Source organism: Tauraco erythrolophus, chromosome 12, assembly GCF_009769465.1.
Source record: "Tauraco erythrolophus isolate bTauEry1 chromosome 12, bTauEry1.pri, whole genome shotgun sequence".
Taxonomy (NCBI): Eukaryota; Metazoa; Chordata; class Aves; order Musophagiformes; family Musophagidae; genus Tauraco; species Tauraco erythrolophus.
In genome coordinates this window covers 24,065,912-24,083,520 of record NC_141476.1, presented here as the reverse complement: position 1 = coordinate 24,083,520, position 17,609 = coordinate 24,065,912, and the positions used below count along the sequence as shown (strand labels likewise).

The 17,609-nt window shown below is 46.3% G+C and overlaps 1 protein-coding gene across 1 annotated transcript in view; it reads left to right on the top strand.

The window, feature by feature from the left end:
* SUSD3 (sushi domain containing 3) overlaps positions 1–17,609 on the top strand; it is a 37,324-nt gene that overhangs the window by 7,720 nt on the left and 11,995 nt on the right. Inside the window, exons 2-4 of the mRNA XM_086619053.1 lie at positions 12,205–12,393; positions 13,866–14,013; positions 16,895–17,062. Of these exons, the coding sequence (XP_086475179.1) occupies positions 12,205–12,393; positions 13,866–14,013; positions 16,895–17,062 (505 nt within the window). The remainder of the gene's footprint in view (positions 1–12,204; positions 12,394–13,865; positions 14,014–16,894; positions 17,063–17,609) is intronic.

Below are 17,609 nucleotides of genomic sequence, written 5' to 3'. Positions count from 1 at the left end.
ATGGTGTCCTTCATCCTTCCTCCAGCTCTGGCTCCTGATGGACGCCTGCTTTTCCCTGGGAAAATAGGTTTGAGTTTTTCTTTTGGCTTCTCCAGTGCATAGCTTTCCAAGGAAGCGCTGAATTTCTACCCTGTCTGTTGCAAATTAAATAGACTGTTGAAAACCACGCTAAGAGCAGGAGATGTCCGATGGTGCCAGGGCATCGTATTCAGACTCATTTTTCCATCAGGTGCGTTCAGATAATCATTTTCTATCCTGTACCCTTTAAATCCCGGGATTCTTAGCTTAGCCCTGCCCAGCTCTCCTGCTCATCAGTGCAGCCCGCTGAGGGGCACCATACGCATCAGCAATTCATGCGTTGAATCTGTAGATCCAGAGCTTAATGGACACCACTGCTGCTGGTTTCTCTCTCTTTTACTTTCCTCATCTTCAAGAAACAGTAAAATCTGAGTCTTGCTCAGTTTACCAAAGATCTATTGAAATGTTTAATTTTGGTGACACAACTTCAGTAATTATTAAGGGAAGCCAGAAAATGTCGGATTCATTACCAGCTGGCTTTCAGGTTAAATGTAAAATTGATCCACTGAGGTGTTAAAAAAAAAATTGTCTGCTCTAAAAGGGAAAAAGCCAAAGGGTTTTGCTTTAGAGGTGCTAAACCATTTTGTAGGTGAAAAGCCACAGAGCTGAAGCTTTTCTGACAGCGAGCTCTTTTCTTGGACGCATGGATAGGATGAACGCTGATAAGGTGTTTGTATCCGAACTGCCTGGACAAGATGGTTTTGACATTTTTCTCCTTTCTGCGTTTTAAAGGGAACAAAAGAGAGAGGATTTGGTCAGAGCATCCCCTTTCAGACAAAAGGGTCAGTTTTTCCAGTTCAAGGTCCTACTAGTGAGCACCCACAGCCTTCCCCAGACCCCAGAAATGCCCATCAGCATCTCGGTGTGAAGGGAGGCTGCGGAATCAGTTTTGCTCTCACAGGTGGTCGTTGGTTCTCTCTCACGTCAAGCTCCCGTAGGAGAGTGGCGAAGGGCTCACCGAAGGCAGACCGCTAGTAAAACTTGTCTCTTTTCCTCTCGATACCTGACCCTTGTTAGCAAGGTGCTTAATATTGAGTTGGATGCTGAAATCAAGATTTCCCAAAATCATTGGCCTTCTGTAGCGTGTTTGTTTGACTTTATTTAGCTTGCAGTGATTGTTTTCTTGCCGTTATTGTGATGCTTCGAGCGTTGCTCCAAGATTATCTCTTGTCTCCACTATGGACATGGGAAAAGGTTAACGTTTCTGGTGAGCGTAGTTTCCATTGGAAAACATACAGGGTCTGGTTAACGGAGCCCGCGTATCGCTTCGCGCCGTCTGCAGAAGCGTTACAGTCGGCTGCACAGGTTTAACGAACGAGAGATTATTCATGAGCACTGGGGAAAAATGGTGATGAAAGTTGAAAATGTAAACCTACAGACTTCACTGGCCTGATGTTTCCTGAAGGACACTTCCAGCAGCAAGGCTGTGCCTCTCAAACCTGGCTGAGGACAGAGAGGGACCCAGCGGCAGAGGGAAGGTGCAGGGATGCTCCTGGTCTTTGGTATTCCCTGGAGAGGAGGAAAATGATACAGAAACAGATTCCTGACCTGCAAATTTCAGATTCAGAGCAGAGCTGATGAATTCGTTTCTCTCACTTTGTGTTTCTCACATCCCTGACTCTGTTTGGCTTTCCCTAAAGATGAGGTGACAGATCCTGGGGTAACACTCACGTCTTGCTTTGGATTTGAACCTCTCCAGAACCTGCGGATGCAGAGATGCACGGAGGAGGCTGAGGACCATCTGTAGAAGACGGTGGTGTTGTGTAACCGGTTACTTCTGTTCCCCTTCTTGTAAATACCAATGCTTATGATGCAAGAAGCAGCACTTACAGACGTTGGAAGCGAGCACAGCAAGGGCCGGACCCCTCGCTGCCTGGTGGGGCTCTTCGGAGCGGTGGATTTTGGTTGCATCCTGGAGAGATCACCTGCCCGTCTGCTCCAGGGCGTTTGGTACATTCGGGGTCTCAGCTCAGGTGCAGGTGAAAAGCACGTTTCAAGTTATTCCTCTTGATTTTATTCTCTTTAGGATCTTTGGTTTAGAATCTGGGTCACAAACTCTGCACTGTGCACATATGGAATTTATTTATTATCTGCTTTAGAATGGCCAAGAGGGGAGACCATCAGCAATGTTAGCTCCATTCACTACAGCCACAAAAGCAACTGCTGGCATCACTTCCACAGGAAATTTTAATTGGGAACAGTTCGAATTAAGGCATAGTTCTGCTGTGCTCTATAGTGGAGATAGACACAGATATAGACCTAGATATAGACCTAGGTATAGACCTGGAAGTACTGGTGAAGAGGTAAATAGATGAACGCTTCTAATTTGCTTCAGGCTTAATGGGTCCTTCCTGTTCTCGAAAGTTACACTGTTATTAACTGTTGAGAAGTGTCATAACCTATTTTTTCAATTCTGTTGGTAAACAGACTAATAAAGCACAGAAACCCCATCTGTTCTTGCTTTACTGGGGACTTCATCAAGTACCTCATTTTTCATTTAGTTCTTATTTCTCATTTAATTGTTCCCATAAAAAGAGAAATATTCAGTATTGCCTCGTTGCTAGATCCAAGAGTAAAATCTGCAGATGAGAATAACCTGACTTTGATGTAAATTGGCAGAAAAAAGTCAGTGGTGGAGATGGCAGTATGGTGGCTGGAACAAATCCTCTCTTAAAAGAGTAACATAAAAGACATGAATAAGAATCAATTTACACCAATCCTACACATTATTTATGTTTGAAATAGGAGTGGATTACACGTGTTGTCATCAAACCCTGATCTAGCACTTGGGTGAGATGTAGCTTGGATTTTACATGGATTAAAATTGCTCGCAGCCCCCTACTGTTTCAGAGTAGAGTGGGGAAGTGTTTAATGCTGACTCCTAAATCCTGCTACATTTTGTTCGCTACAGCAAGCGGCTCAGAAGCCAGATGAAAAATGGTGGGAGAGAGAAAAGAAAAAGGCTCAGAATTGTAAAGAGAGATGAACTGAATTTGTCTGCTTCAGAGTTGGATGTAAGTTTTTTTAGCAGCGTAGCGCAATGGTTTCTTTCGGAGATGGAAGCCAAGAATTGCTGCTGTCTGATAGTATCTGCTACCTTAGCAGGCATGAAAAGACCTTGAAGTAGGCTTTACCATCCTTTCTCCTCCAAAGGGCACCCTGAGTTGTCAAGGCCCATGCAGTGGTCGATACCAAACTTATTGGGGTTGTTCAGCCTGGAGAAGAGAAGGCTCCGGGGAGACCTTCCAGCACCTTCCAGTACCTAAAGGGACCTGCAAGAAAGCTGGAGAGGGGCTGTGGACAAGGGCGTGTAGTGATAGGACACGGGGCAATGGCTTTAAACTGAAAGAGGGGAGATTTTGATTAGATCTAAGGAAGAAATTCTTCCCTCTGAGGGTGGTGAGGTTCTGGAACAGGTTGCCCAGAGAAGCTGTGGCTGCCCCATCCCTGGAAGTGTTCAAGGCCAGGTTGGATGAGGCTTTGAGCAACCTGGTGTAGTGGAGGGTGTCCCTGCCCATGGCAGGGGGGTTGGAACCAGATGATCATAGAATCATAGAATCATAGAATGGTTAGGGCTGGAAGGGACCTTCAAAGGTCATCTAGTCCAACCCCCCTGCAACAAACAGGGATATCTCCAACTAGATCAGGTTGCTCAGGGCCTTGTCCAACCTGGCCTTGAACGTCTCCAGGGATGGAGCATCCACCACCTCTCTGAGCAACCTGTTCCAGTGTTCTACAACTCTCATGGTAAAAAATTTTTTCCTAATATCCAATCTGAATCTACCTCCCTCTATTTTAAAACCATTACCCCTTGTCCTATCACAACTGGCCCTCCTGAGCAGCCTCTCCCCATCTTTCCTGTAGGCCCCCTTGAGGTACTGGAAGACCGCTATAAGGTCACCCCGGAGCCTCCTCTTCTCCAGGCTGAACAGCCCCAACTCTTTCAGCCTGTCCTCATAGGAAAGGTGCTGCAGCCCTCTTATCATCTTCAAGGTTCCTTCTAACCCAAACCATTCTATGATTCTGTGGCACGTTAATGTGTTTTCCCACCTGGCTGCAGGGATCGCAGCTCTATAGAGTGAGCAACCGCAGCCCCATGTGAACTGGGTGTAGCCATCCGTCAAGTCTGGGTTGCCCAGGGGCCACACCAGTGTCTGCTCCACCTCAGCCATGTCGAGAAGGTCATTTCGTGCCTCACTCACGACTTCTTGCCAGCTTCACACTGGCTTTGTCTAGTTGGAGGAAGAGGCTCAGGGGGATCAGTTTTCTGCTGAAGTGTCCCCACCATCCAGGAGCGGTTGTGTCTGTGCTTCTGCTCTGAAGAGGTCTGAAAAGGTCGTGTTGGTGAGCAGTCCTGCCCCCCTTGGGCTTCAGAGCTGCTTGGCCTTGGACACTGTGCTGTTTCTTTCTTTTCTGTGGAGGCATTTGCTTGTCTCTTCTGTACGTGCACCCTTCTCTGCTCCAACCCGGGCAGGATCCCGCTCTGGCCCATAGCAGCTGCTGCCCAAACTCTCCATGGCTGGGCTGCAATCGCAGAAGCGCTCCTGGTGGAAAAGAGCCACCCATGAGGAACCACTCAGGGTGCTGAGCTGTGCTCACTGGTCCTGGAGGCTCCCACTTCACCCTGACCCCAGGCAGGTCGTGGTGAGAAGGAAAGCAATGCTGCCCCAAACTCAGCCCATGAGACTCAGCCTGGCAGAACTATCGCGTGTTGGTAATTACGTTGCAAAGAGTATGTTGAAAAATCCGTTTTACCTACCAAACAGACAACAGAAAAGAAATGAGGGAGGTCAGTAGGAGTGACCCTAAGGTATCTGCTATAACATAGGTGTGAGCAGAGAGCTCGTTTAAGTATGGATGTGTAAACACAGAGAGAAACTCGCTTCAAATATCTTTTTTCTCTCCTTCCCTCCTTCTCTCTTAAGTGCATGGAAATTCCTTATCGATGGGAGCATGAGCTTTTTTGAAAAAGCATTTCTGTGAGTGTTCAGTGGTGGCCTGTGAGAACGATCAGAAATTGGGTTCCCTCTTTCACAATTTTAGAATTAATTTTTCGATAGAAACCCAGAATGTGTTATAGGGAATGTTTTCTTTTGGGAATGCTGAAATCGGGCAGATGCAAGACCCATGTATTGTTAACAAGTTACGTTTCTTTTTTCAGACTGTGTGCTCCGACAGATGTCTTCTGTGGGTACCTTCACTGTCTGCAGTGTTCCATATGGTTCCTCCATGGGAATGACCTGGGGGAAGAGCCGCCTGCGTGGCTGCTGTTGCAGTTCTTAGAGGTCTCCATCAGAACCCTGAGCCTGAAGCTCCCCTGGGCAGCAGTGGCCAAGGTGGCCTTGCCCTCCAAAGGTGGTGCACAGGGCTGTGTTTTGGTGCGTGCAGTTTGTGCCACACCTGGACCTCTGAAACCGACCCTGGGGAGTAACTCTGCAGGGCCATGCCTGCGTGTTGGAAGGCAGACAGGTCTATCACAGCTTTCCAGTGTCTTGGCTTTATAGTGACCCTTGGAAACCAGTGAAATAGGCAGGAAAAGTCAAATGGCACCATTGCTGATGCATGCTTTTGTTAGAAAAGGTTGAAGCAGATCATTACCCGGTGCCACCAAGCAGCAGGAAGTCTCCATAGCATGCTGCACAGCTGGGCACCTTCTTCAAGCTCTATGGCTTCAAGAGCCTGGAACTCCTCTGCTCTCCTTTACAACTGGCTTGGTGTCACGTTTAACACTAATTTCTTAAAAAGCTGTGCCAGTGTCTGAATTTTCTAGTGGGAGGATAAACTCCTGGTAGCCCTTTGTTGCTGCAGCACCTCATGCCACGAGAGCCCAGCCCTGGCCGGATGCGTGGCCAGCTCTGTGCAGGAGCGAAGGGGCGGGTTGCGAGGGGACCGATGCAGGGGCTGGGCACACAACATGCTTTGCTGCATCTGCTTTATTTCATATTTCACTACTAGCTGCTTTTCTTTTGCTTTCCGACGCAGCCAGCTCTTCCAAGAGCTCTTTGTGCGGCTGCTGCGGATGTTCGGCATTATGCCTGTGACTTCAGGGACACTAATTTCTAAGGCATGCTTCTGTAGGAAAATAGACTTGCAGAAATAATATCAGCATGTTTGTTTTCTGCAGGGTTTATAGAACCTAATGTTCTGTCTCTTTCTGGCATCTAGTTATTCCAGCGTGTTTTAGTTGCGCTAAATAGTCAACAATAAGCAACGCAAAGGCTTGAGTTATGTATGGGAATAACGAGGTGAAGTCATGGATTGCTCCCTTTTTGCACAAACAGCGAGTGGCAATCTTGATAACATGCTTTCAGGTAATTACTGCTGTGGTTCAGATCATTTTGGTGTACACTTATGTGATGTATTTGATTTTTAGTCTCTGTTTCACGATGGAAGGAGCACAGGAAATGTTTAACGGGCAAGCGTGCCTAGGTTGCTCTCTCGTTTCTGTTTTGTTATCAGCAAAACATAAATCTGCAGCTTGCTGACAATGAAACCATATGGTAACTCTTTCTGACAAATTGATTTTGCAATACAGATAATCCTGGCTGTGCATGTGAAGAGATATTTTGGATTATTTTGTCTTAATTCTTGCATTACTCTCTCTTTTCCAGTGCCTGGAAATTACGTATGTGGCTATTTCTGAACCCAGTGGTTTGGGTGAATTAAGAATTTATAGTGTATGCTACACTTTAAGGTCTTTACCTTCAGGACAGTTATTTATCATATGAAATAATCTGTTTATTCGCAATAACCAATGCCCTGCTTCTGTGTTGGCAGCAGATTCAGATAGAATTGTAGAATCATAGAATTGTTCAGTTTGGAAGGGACCTTCAAAGGTCATAGAATCATAGAATCATAGAATGGTTAGGGCTGGAAGGGACCTTCAAAGGTCATCTAGTCCAACCCCCCTGCAAGGAACAGGGATATCTCCAACTAGATCAGGTTGCTCAGGGCCTCGTCCAACCTGGCCTTGAACGTCTCCAGGGATGGAGCATCCACCACCTCTCTGGGCAACCTGTGCCAGTGTTCTACAACTCTCATGGTAAAAATTTTTTCCTAATATCCAACCTGAATCTACCTCCCTCTATTTTAAAACCATTACCCCTTGTCCTATCACAACAGGCCCTCCTGAACAGCCTCTCCCCATCTTTCTTGTAGGCCCCCTTGAGGTACTGGAAGACCGCTATAAGGTCACCCCGGAGCCTCCTCTTCTCCAGGCTGAACAGCCCCAACTCTTTCAGCCTGTCCTCATAGGAAAGGTGCTGCAGCCCTCTTATCATCTTCGTGGCCCTCCTCTGGACCCTCTCCAGCTGGTCCATGTCCTTCTTGTGTTGGGGGCTCCAGAACTGGACGCAATACTCCAAGTGAGGTCTCACGAGGGCAGAGTAGAGGGGGAGAATCACCTCTCTCGACCTGCTGGCCACGCTCCTCTTGATGCAGCCCAGGACGCGGTTGGCCTTCTGGGCCGCAAGAGCACATTGCCGGCTCATATTGAGCTTCTCGTCCACCAGTACTCCCAAGTCCTTCTCCTCAGGGCTGCTCTCGATCCATTCTCCGCCCAGTCTGTATTTGTGCCTGGGATTGCCATGACCCAGATGTAGGACCTTGCACTTGGCCTGGTTGAACTTCATGAGGTTGGCACGGGCCCACCTCTCCAGCCTGTCGAGGTCCCTCTGGATGGCATCCCTCCCTTCCAGCGTGCCGACGGCACCACACAGCTTGGTGTCATCAGCGAACTTGCTGAGGGTGCACTCCATGCCACTGTCCACGTCACCGACAAAGATGTTGAAGAGGGCCGGGCCCAACACGGACCCCTGAGGGACGCCACTCGTGACCGGTCTCCACTTGGACATCGAGCCGTTGACCACTACTCTCTGAGTGCGGCCATTGAGCCAATTCCTTATCCACAGAGTGGTCCATCCATCAAACCCATGTAGTCCACCCCCCCCTGCAATGAGCAGGGACATCTTCAACTACACCAGGTTGCTCAGAGCCTCCTCCAACCTGACCTTGAATGTCTCCAGGGATGGGGCATCTACCACCTCTCTGGGCAACCTGTTCCCAGTCTTTCACCATCGTCAGCATAAAAATTGTCCATAATCTAGTCTGAATCTACTCTCTTTTAGTTTAAAACCATTACCCCTTGTCCTATCGCTACAGGCCCTGCTAAAGGGTTTGTCCTCATTTATAAGCTGGCTCCCTTGAAGTATTGAAAGGATGCAGTCAGGTCTCCCAGAGCCTTCTGGTTTTGAATACTTTTCGAACACTGGGTATCCTTTCAGTGTGAAACCAAGCTAAGAAATACATTTGTATAAATCAGCTCTTGCTTTACAAGAAGCTGCAGAAGTAGCTATAGGAACTCGAAGGTGTTTGGTGCTGTGTCCTGAAGGGAGTTGGCCAGCTGATGGGTGACGGTCGTCTCGGTTCACCGGAGCTGATGCTGTACGTTGGCGTGGTACCCAGAGAGGACAAGGCAGTTCGTTAATCCTTTTCAATGGGTAAAATGAACAAGTGAGAGTCCTCACAACTTCTGTTGGACATCAAAGTAAAGAAATAAAAGTATTTCCAGCTTTTGCTTCATAGGGATGTATCAGCAAGTGAGTTTTCTTCTTGAGCTTGGAAGCAGTAGCCGGTATCTGGGAGCGTAAGCAGAGCACGAGCCTGAGAGTGGAGAACAGCAGTGAAGAGCAAAGCGAACTGGGCGCTGGAGGCACGTATCAAGTCTAGGAACGATGCCATGAAGCTAATCAAAACTGAACAACACACCATAAATTTTGATGTTTGTTCTAAACTACATAGAAATAGCTGATAGGCTGTTAATTCCTCAAGCGTTCCTCCTGGCTTTAGGTGCTGGCTGTCAGGCATGAATCTGTGGGGTTTGAGATGCAGCTATTGCAAAAGCTATGTGAGCAATAATTAGGGGTTTTATTCAGTTTTACGCTTCTGGGTGCTAGCAGTTCCTGCAAGCCAAGACCTGAACATCATATATTCTAGATATTTAGCAAAGAAATATAAACCAAGATGTAAATCTGGTCAGCACAAATGTTTATGCAGCATTTGTGTTTTACTTCAGGAGGCAATGCAGCCTCAAACACCAGCCTCAGCTGATAACAAAAAAATAAATACATTATATTTAAAAAAAATAAATATTCTTGATTGTAGCAGGTTTAGTCAGATAAACATGCCTGAAGAGTATTCAAAGGAGAAATCTAAATGGAACATCTGCTTATATAAATACAAGGATGGACTCTTAACTAAACAATGATTTTTCTGGAGATGGAAGGGTAAAATTAACCTAGCAGATCAGTGAATGCAGCAAGTAACCACACAAACATCATAGATAGTTAATAGCAAAGGATGCGAGAACTTGGAGGACAAGTTTTAGAAATGAGTTATTAGAAGATCATTGCTGATGAAAATTAGGGCAAACTTTATCCAGAGATATTAAATCCGAACTTGGATAAAATTCACAAAGTCATACTGGCAAAAGTCTATCTATGCATTTCAATAAAGGCATTTGTAAAGAGCAAAAAGCAGTGGCACATTGAATGTTTTGACTTTGGTGGGAATGATCGTGTTGAAAAGCTCGAAGAAGAAGAAGAAGAAGAAGAAGAAGAAGAAGAAGAAGAAGAAGAAGAAGAAGAAGAAGAAGAAATGGTATTTCTACTCTGGCCAAATGCAGGTACATGAAGGGTAGTTGATGAACTTTCCGCTCAGCATCTGTGCAAAACCAGGTATAGAAGCTTTCAGAAGTTCAGCTCCCATTAGCTGTTGTTAAGATGAGCCTCTGGGGTTCCTGCCCCGGTTACATTCCTATGGGAATGATCCCCTGGGAATGCCATAATGCTGTTACAGCCTGGCCAAAGCGAGGAAGTATCCACGGCTTCATGAGACATTGGCTGTTAGAAATCCTTGTAGTGCTCAAGTGAAGGAAAATATTGTAAAATCCACAGCTGAGGAATAATGCTGACAAGGACATGGGCATTCAGAGGTTTTAATCGCCCGACGTATACCATCGTGGGCAAGGATGGGGCAGGAAAGGGTCAAGAGCACCTGAACCAGCTACAGCTGCACATGTTGCTCAGGACGGTTGACACTGGATTAAATGAAATGTGTCTTGAAAGAAAGGATCCAGTGCCAAATGATGTATTCTTTGGAGAGCAGAGGCTGAAAAACGAGTCCAGGTAAACTGGCAAGTCTACTGAAAGCATCCAGTGAGGGCTACTTCAGTGGCCAAGGACCTGGGCTTTGATCAGAGTTGGCTCTGAATTACTTTCTGCATCTTGTGCAGCTGGAAGCGTCACTGATGTGAACTCCTAAGTGTGTGATCCGGTATCTAAAAATAGCCTTGAAAGTGTAAAATGCAAAAAGGTAGATATCTTGCAGCTTAGGACAAGGGTTTTTCACAGTAAGTCCCTGAGTGATTAAGGTAGAAAGAAAAGCCAAAACTTGTAGCGCTCATCGGAAGCGAGGAGGAAGGTTGTCCAATGCACGCATCCGTGTGTTCGGTAACGGGATGTGGGAGGGAAGGACGAGAGACGAAGGGAAACGACCCTCAAGACGATATTTGCTCTCCTTGAGACAAATTGCTGGCAGAGGGAAGAGGCTGAAAGAAGTGGCAGAACAAACAGAAATAACCTGCACGGAGTTAAAAAAGGCATGTTTTTAAAAGCCGGTCCTCAGGAGGTATTTACTTCGTAAATAAGACCCATAATGGTCACTGTGGCTTTTGTTTGGTCTTTGGCTGAGGCTTCTTTGGGTTTGTTTTCCAGGGGGCTGGGGTTTTTAAGAGTGTAAATTGAAGGTAGGTAGGAAGCCTGTCTGCTGCGGTTCCGTCGCAGAAGCTTAACATTAATTAATGGCAAAAGGGGTTTTATAAGTATTAAAAATAAACTAGATTTGCTATCAACATGTGATTCTGTCAAGATGTTCTCAAGGAGGCTATTAAAACTCTACATTTCTTTTTGCTTGTAAGTGTGGGAAGCATATTTTCCCCCTTTTATTTTTTTTGTGTGTCATCATTGTGCTTGCAACTCTGGTCTTGCAACTGCAGCCCCGTCACCTCTGAGTCTGCTGAAGTCGTTTGGAAACCCAGCAAAAGATGGAGAACTCGGACTCTGCTGCAGAAGCAGTGCTGTTATTTGATGCATGTTACAAAACAAAGAAAAAAAAAAGATTAGGTAAAACAGTTTCCAGATTCTGTCAGTGCACATGTACAAAACCAGAAAAATGTATTTATTGTTGTTATCTTTGAAGTATGTTTGGATATTGTATGTTGTCTTGATGACCAGTCACTAAAATTTGTGTTGAAAATGAGTGTGAAACAAGGAGCGTTGTGGCAATAAACCCAAATGTATAAAGTTAGCGGCGACGTTCGGTGGCCGAGAGGAGAAGAGCTCCACGGCTCAAAGAACGGCTGTCGGAACGGCGCGGAAATAGAAAGAGAAAAGCGGAATGAACAAAATCATCCTAAAACCGAATGAAACACTGTAAAGCCAAGTGTCACTTGAAAATGGGGATGAGTCGGCGGTGGCTGTGCTGTCTGTGTGTGTCTGTCCCAGTCCCCTCCCTGTAGAGGCGCTTTGGCTTGCTTCAGCCAAGACCAACAGAAGGACAGGAGGTTTCTGTAGGACCATGGAAAGATGCTACCAAGTAGACTGAAATGTGTGATCAGTCCGTTAGATCCTGGAGGGATCTAACACCCCTGCATGAGGGAAGATGTGTTATGAATCCTCCCAGCATGGAAGAGGCCAGCCTGAGTTCTTAATTAAACACACGGAGTCTGACAAGGCAGGAATCCGTAGGAGACCACGCCACTCACAGAATGACTCTTTTAAAAAAAAAAAAAAATGTTTAATATGTACCGGTCTAAGTAGATAATGTTGCAACACGAGTAAAGCCCTCTTCGTGCCGGGGGTCAGAGCAGCAGAGCTGTTGAATGGCACCGAAGGGGGTTTGGCCGCGGGCCGGTGCTTGGCAGAGCCACCAGCATCGCCCACCCCGCGGTCTGTTAGTTGTTCTGACCACTAACTTGGAACAATTTGCAGTCTCGTCACAATAAAACTAAAGTGGACCTTCGCTTTTGGCACTGGTGCTGCATTGTCTGGCCTTGTTTTTGTCCTGCAGGGCAGTGCAGCCGCGTCTTCCCTCCCCAGCTCGGCACGCTACGGATCGTTCACGGCAACGGCACGGCCGTGGGGACGGTGGTAATGTTCCAGTGCTCTGCCGAGCATCAGCTGGAGGGACCGGGCGTCATCACCTGCGTTTGGAAAGGGAACAGTACCCAGTGGACAGCCGGAGTGCCCTCCTGCAAGTGTAAGGTTCCTCCCAAACCATCCCAGTCCCATCCCAGTTTTGCCCTGCCTGTCTCCTACAACTTTTAGATTAATTCTAGACAGCTGTGCAAGGAAAAAGACAAATTCAGTTTCTTTCCCAGTTGCCCCCACTGACTAATGGCGCTCCATATGTGTTCTGACATCATTCATTACCATGACACAGGAAAGACTCGGTCAGATTTATGCCTGATCTCGCGTCACCGACACCGGTAGTGTTGCACCCGGAATAAACGTGGCTCTGTAGCTACAAGCTGTACCCTTCTTCAGAAAATGTATAGCTGTGACCAACTAATGTGCAAACATATTTGCAAACCCTCTAATCTCCTGACATTCTTTTCTGAAGGTGTTTTTGCCGTGGAAGAAACACAGCGATATGTTTTGCACAATTTTAGGTCGTTGCCTGTGGGCAGCCGCGTGGGGAAGTTGCCGTATTGACAAACGGCGTTTGAGTGGCACCAACGTGACCTACCCTTCCGGCTGTGTTCCTCCTCGATTGTTGGAAGGTTGTTAGGCGTTTGATGAGAAGTAGGCCCAAGCAAAACATGGTTCTCTGAGCTTTGAGAACCTCAGTCTGTGTCTCAGACCTTCTGTGATGTTACGTGGCTGGTAGATGGATGGGTCTGTTAGACACTTACCGCTCTCTCACAAACTCAGCTATTCTTAGCTCTTGTTGGAGAGATTCCGTTAAAGAAAAATCAGTGGAATCCTCCCCTCCAGAGGCTGCAGGAATATAAAGCTTTGTGTGGAGCTCAGCCAAACCGTTTCTGATGCTGGTCATTGCGGTGATGGAAGATTTGAAGCAAGACATGCTTAGTGCTCCAAATGAGTGGGCAGAGATCCTGTCCCACACAGCGTTCCCACTCCTCCTTTTGTCTGGATAATTCACTTCCAACATCAGGTCACCGTGATCGCTCAGCCCTGCAGGTACTGCCCCTTCTTCTGTCCCGCATCCTTCCCCAATCAGAGGAGGACCTGTTGTTCTCTGCCTGCCGAATAGGATGCAATTATATGAAACTCTTCTTGCTCAAAGGGGCTTCTTTACACCCATTTACCGCTGTCAGTGGTTTTTTTTTCCAGCTCCAGTCCTTGTTACCAATTGCTTCTAAGAGTCTGCTGGCTCATCTGCATTTGATGTGCTGAGGAAGTTGTGCTTTTTAGCTACTGCAGTGCCAAAGGCATTGTGTTTAATTAGTTGCAGAGGTGAAGTACTTGTGAGCAATTCATTAGTAGCTTTTAAACAGGAGATTTTTAAATAGCCCAATTTGAGGCTTGCATAGCTCTAAGCTGAAGCCAAGATACTCTGGTGTCTTGACACATACTGAGGTGAAAGTCCTCACTGAGCTATTGTTAGCAGGAGTGTGGAGCAGGGGTTCAGCATGCTTTAATGAAAATGTGAAAGAGAAATTCATGGGTTGACCTTAAAAACGTGTTTCTGTGTTTGCTTTGCTACAGCCATATCAAAATATGAGACTTTTGGATTTAAGGTCGCGGTGATCGCCTCCATCGTGAGCTGTGCCGTCATTCTGCTGATGTCCATGGCGTTTTTAACCTGTTGTCTTATCAAGTGTGTGAAGAAAAGTGAAAGGAGGAGGACTCAAAGGTATGTCAAGGAAAGATTTTTTAAAATCTGCATAAGACTGTACGTAATATGGGCCCCATTGCTTGACAGCAGAGAGCTTCAAAGGACTTGATGCTCACACCACCACAGTGATGTTAATTACTTAAAGTCCTTAATTCACAGCCTAGGCTTTAAGTATAGAAAGACTTGGAATTCAAGACCATTAAGGCATCTAATGTCCAGTAATATCAGATGACCTCAGTGGGCCTGGGCAGATCTGCTTTTACCCAGGATTATGGAGAAGCTGAACATACAAGTCTTATTTGCTGGCCCAGTCTTTCTCTCCTTGAATTATTTAAGACTGGCTGCATTTTCCCTTCTTCTCTCTCTCTTTCATTTTTCCCTTTGCTCTCCTTGAACACTGCTGGGAAAATTAATCTACCCCCATGTCAAAACCCTCACGGCCCTCACCATCTGCAAAGCATCCGTAAAGCTGTCACAGCGCTGGCATCCTACAAAATGTAGGATTTTGTCTTCTGGCTTGAAGCGCAAGACAGCAGGCAGGATTATCAACAGGCATGGGAAGATGTCAGATTTGCCAATCCGGTAACGAGGGTTGATTTTCAGAGAAGGGTTTGGAGTGAGGTGGGGTAGTGGTGGAGTAGAGGGAGACTGGGGAGGACGGGAGTGAAGGTCTCTCTGCTCCGAGCTGTGTTTTATCTAGAGCTGCGTGGGAACCAGCTTAGGGGGAGATTCTGTCATTTTGAAATCTGATTGTAACCAAAACACAGATTTTTCTATTTCTCTTGGAAGGATTTTGTGAGGCGAAAAAGGAAGTCTTTGGTGTCATTCATTATATTAGGTTTTCACTGAAAGCATGAAATAATTTTTGAAATGAAAGGGTTGATTGCAGTTTTTGGAATCACGGCTTTTCTTTTTGATAAGACTATTCATAGCAAAGTCCTTGGTTTTGATTTAATTTAAATGGAGTTTTGCTCAAGTTAGCTGTTCACATGACTTTGATGGCTTGATATTTTTCCCTTACGAAAGAAAAGCCATCTGCACTGGACATTTTGACCTGGTTCTGTCATCAGGACATAAACCAATTCCCTTTTTTGGGAACTTCTCAGTTCCCTGCTGTCCTCTGTCCTCCCTTCACTGTCTTCTGAAGGAGCTGCTCCAACCTGGCCCTTCCACCACTCCTGGGGTGGGGGCAACCTGGGGACACTGTAGCCATTGTGTGGCTCAGCCCCACTGCCAGAAAGCAGCTGAGATGATGGAGAAACCATCCATGTCATTTGAGAAAGAGTAATACATCCCTGTAGGAAACTCGCTTGACCCACAGCCCGGGCTGCAGTGCCAGATGTGGTGGTAGCGCTGCTGCAGCTGGCAGTGTCCAAGGGCGTGAGTGCATGAGGGTCTGCAGGAAAGTGTGCCAGGCCAGGCTGGATGGGGCTTTGAGCAACCTGACCTAGGGGAAGGTGTCCCTGCCTGTGGCAGGGGGGGTTGGAACTGGATGGTCTTTAAAGTCCCTTCCAACCCAAACCATTCTGTGATTCTATGTAGAGAAAATCTCTTTTGTGAGGCCAGTTGACGTAGTTGGAAAACATGGATCAACTTTTGGATGCACAGAGCATTAAGCTGAAGAGAAGCTGCAGGCTTGATAACTTAATACAAAATGAGAGTACTTGGTAGGGGAGTAGTTAAATAAGAGTCTTTTAGCCCGTCTCTGAAAGAAAAGGTGCTCTGTACCTTTGGGTAGGGAGGATGTTCTCACCTTGCTTTTAGCTTTGAAGTCCACCTGTTTATTTTTTTTGGCTCTTTTAGTTGGTCTACTAGAAGACATCACCTCTGCCCACAAACCTGTCTCATAAGGTATCTGATGTTCTTCAAAGTGCCATCCTGGGTTTTATCATTGCATTTGGAGAGAAAAAGGACAAAGGCTGCTGAAAATCCTCATACAATTTAGCCTCCCCGCAGACCTTGTCCCATTGCGTCATCCTCCTGAGAGGATGGAAATGACACCCAAATCAGCATCGCCAGCCCTCACAATTTAATTTTGTCTCATCAGCTAGTGTGAATGTCTGTGATTGTGGATCTTAGACTTCTTTTAAAAAACAAGAAAAGAAATTGTGATTTTCTTTTTTTTTTTTTGCCACTGAGTTTGAGAGAGCAGCATGAAAAGTGCCTTGAGCATTTCCAAAAGGAAATCCTGAAGGCAACCTAGTCAGCCTTGCTCTCACCAGAGCCAACATCACCTGTCTCCTCCATTTTTAAGTCAATTCATCTTTTCAACCTGCCTGGTGATTTTTGAACCCTTAGGAACAGCAGTGCTGCAAAAATTCACAGAAAATAATTTTTTTTTTTTTCCCCTGAAATAATTTATTCCATGAAATGGGGACGGTCTGTAGTCTTTTCACGTGCAACAGGATCTGGCCTGACATGTGTCACTGATGAAGGTCCATGAGAACATTGCCACTACATCACGCCTCAAGTGACATTCCTTGTCACCTGTAGTCTCAAAATCCACTGAGCCAAATTGACATAATTACTGGGTTTTTGTTCCTTTGAACTATCCACAGGTGCTGATAAGAAAATTGCTCTCTTTTTTTTTTGTTTATTTGCTTGGTTTTTGAGGAGTGCTGGATAATACTTAAAATAACACTATTTTACAGAACAATATTTATGCTTTTAAGAACCCCCCACCTTAAGGTGTTTAAGCAGGTATTTAAGTCTCTGGAAGTTTGGCTTACAATTGAAGTTCAGCGTGTGTTTAAGTGCTGTCTTCAACCTGAATTTAGATGGAAGCCATAGTGAGCCAGGGCTGTGGTGTTTATCTGACCTCAGAAAAATAAAAAAATAAAAGCTCAGATATACAGCCATTTATTAGAGTGATGTATTTTACCCCTTGCCTTACTCACAGAGATATGCAGCTGTGGTACCAGCTCAGGACCGAAGAACTAGAGCACATGCAAGCTGCTTACTTTGGTTTTAAGGGAAGAAACAACAACAACAACAACAAGAAACTCAGGAATAAATCCGTATTTGATGATGTGACTAACGTGGCATACGATAACCAAGGCTTCTACAGGTAAGGCTATTCAAATACGGTGGGTTTAAATGAGTTTATTGAACAAATTTTAGAAAGAGAATTCCTCGAAAATGCATTTTAAAGGGATGCCCCCGAGGAGGACGCGATGCCAGTGGGTTGTCAGGGCTTGTCTTTGAACTTGGCCGTCTTGTGGGGAATTAGTGCTGCCCAAAGGTGAGACAGCAGAGTCGCTGAGCGTGACCTCCCTCCGGACGGCGGATTTCGCCCGTCCCCGGCAGCGCTGGGTTCCGCTTGGTCTGCAGGGGAGGTTGCACCAGATTAACTGGAGAGAGGTTTTTAATTGGCTTCGTTAAATTGATGCTGCACTGCAGCAGGCAAGTCCCTGCTCTGCATCGGTTAGTGGGATCGAGGTGCCAGCTTGCCCAAGAGCCTTCGGAGCGGGGCGGGCCGGGGCGCCTGGGGCTGTGGCGCGGCTCAAGGGGGGCATCCAGCGTTACCAGTTATCCCTCGGTGCCCGCCAGAGCTCTCCTGGGAAACACCGTGTGGTTATCGGGGTGTGGAGGGAACGCAACAGGATGCCCATCCG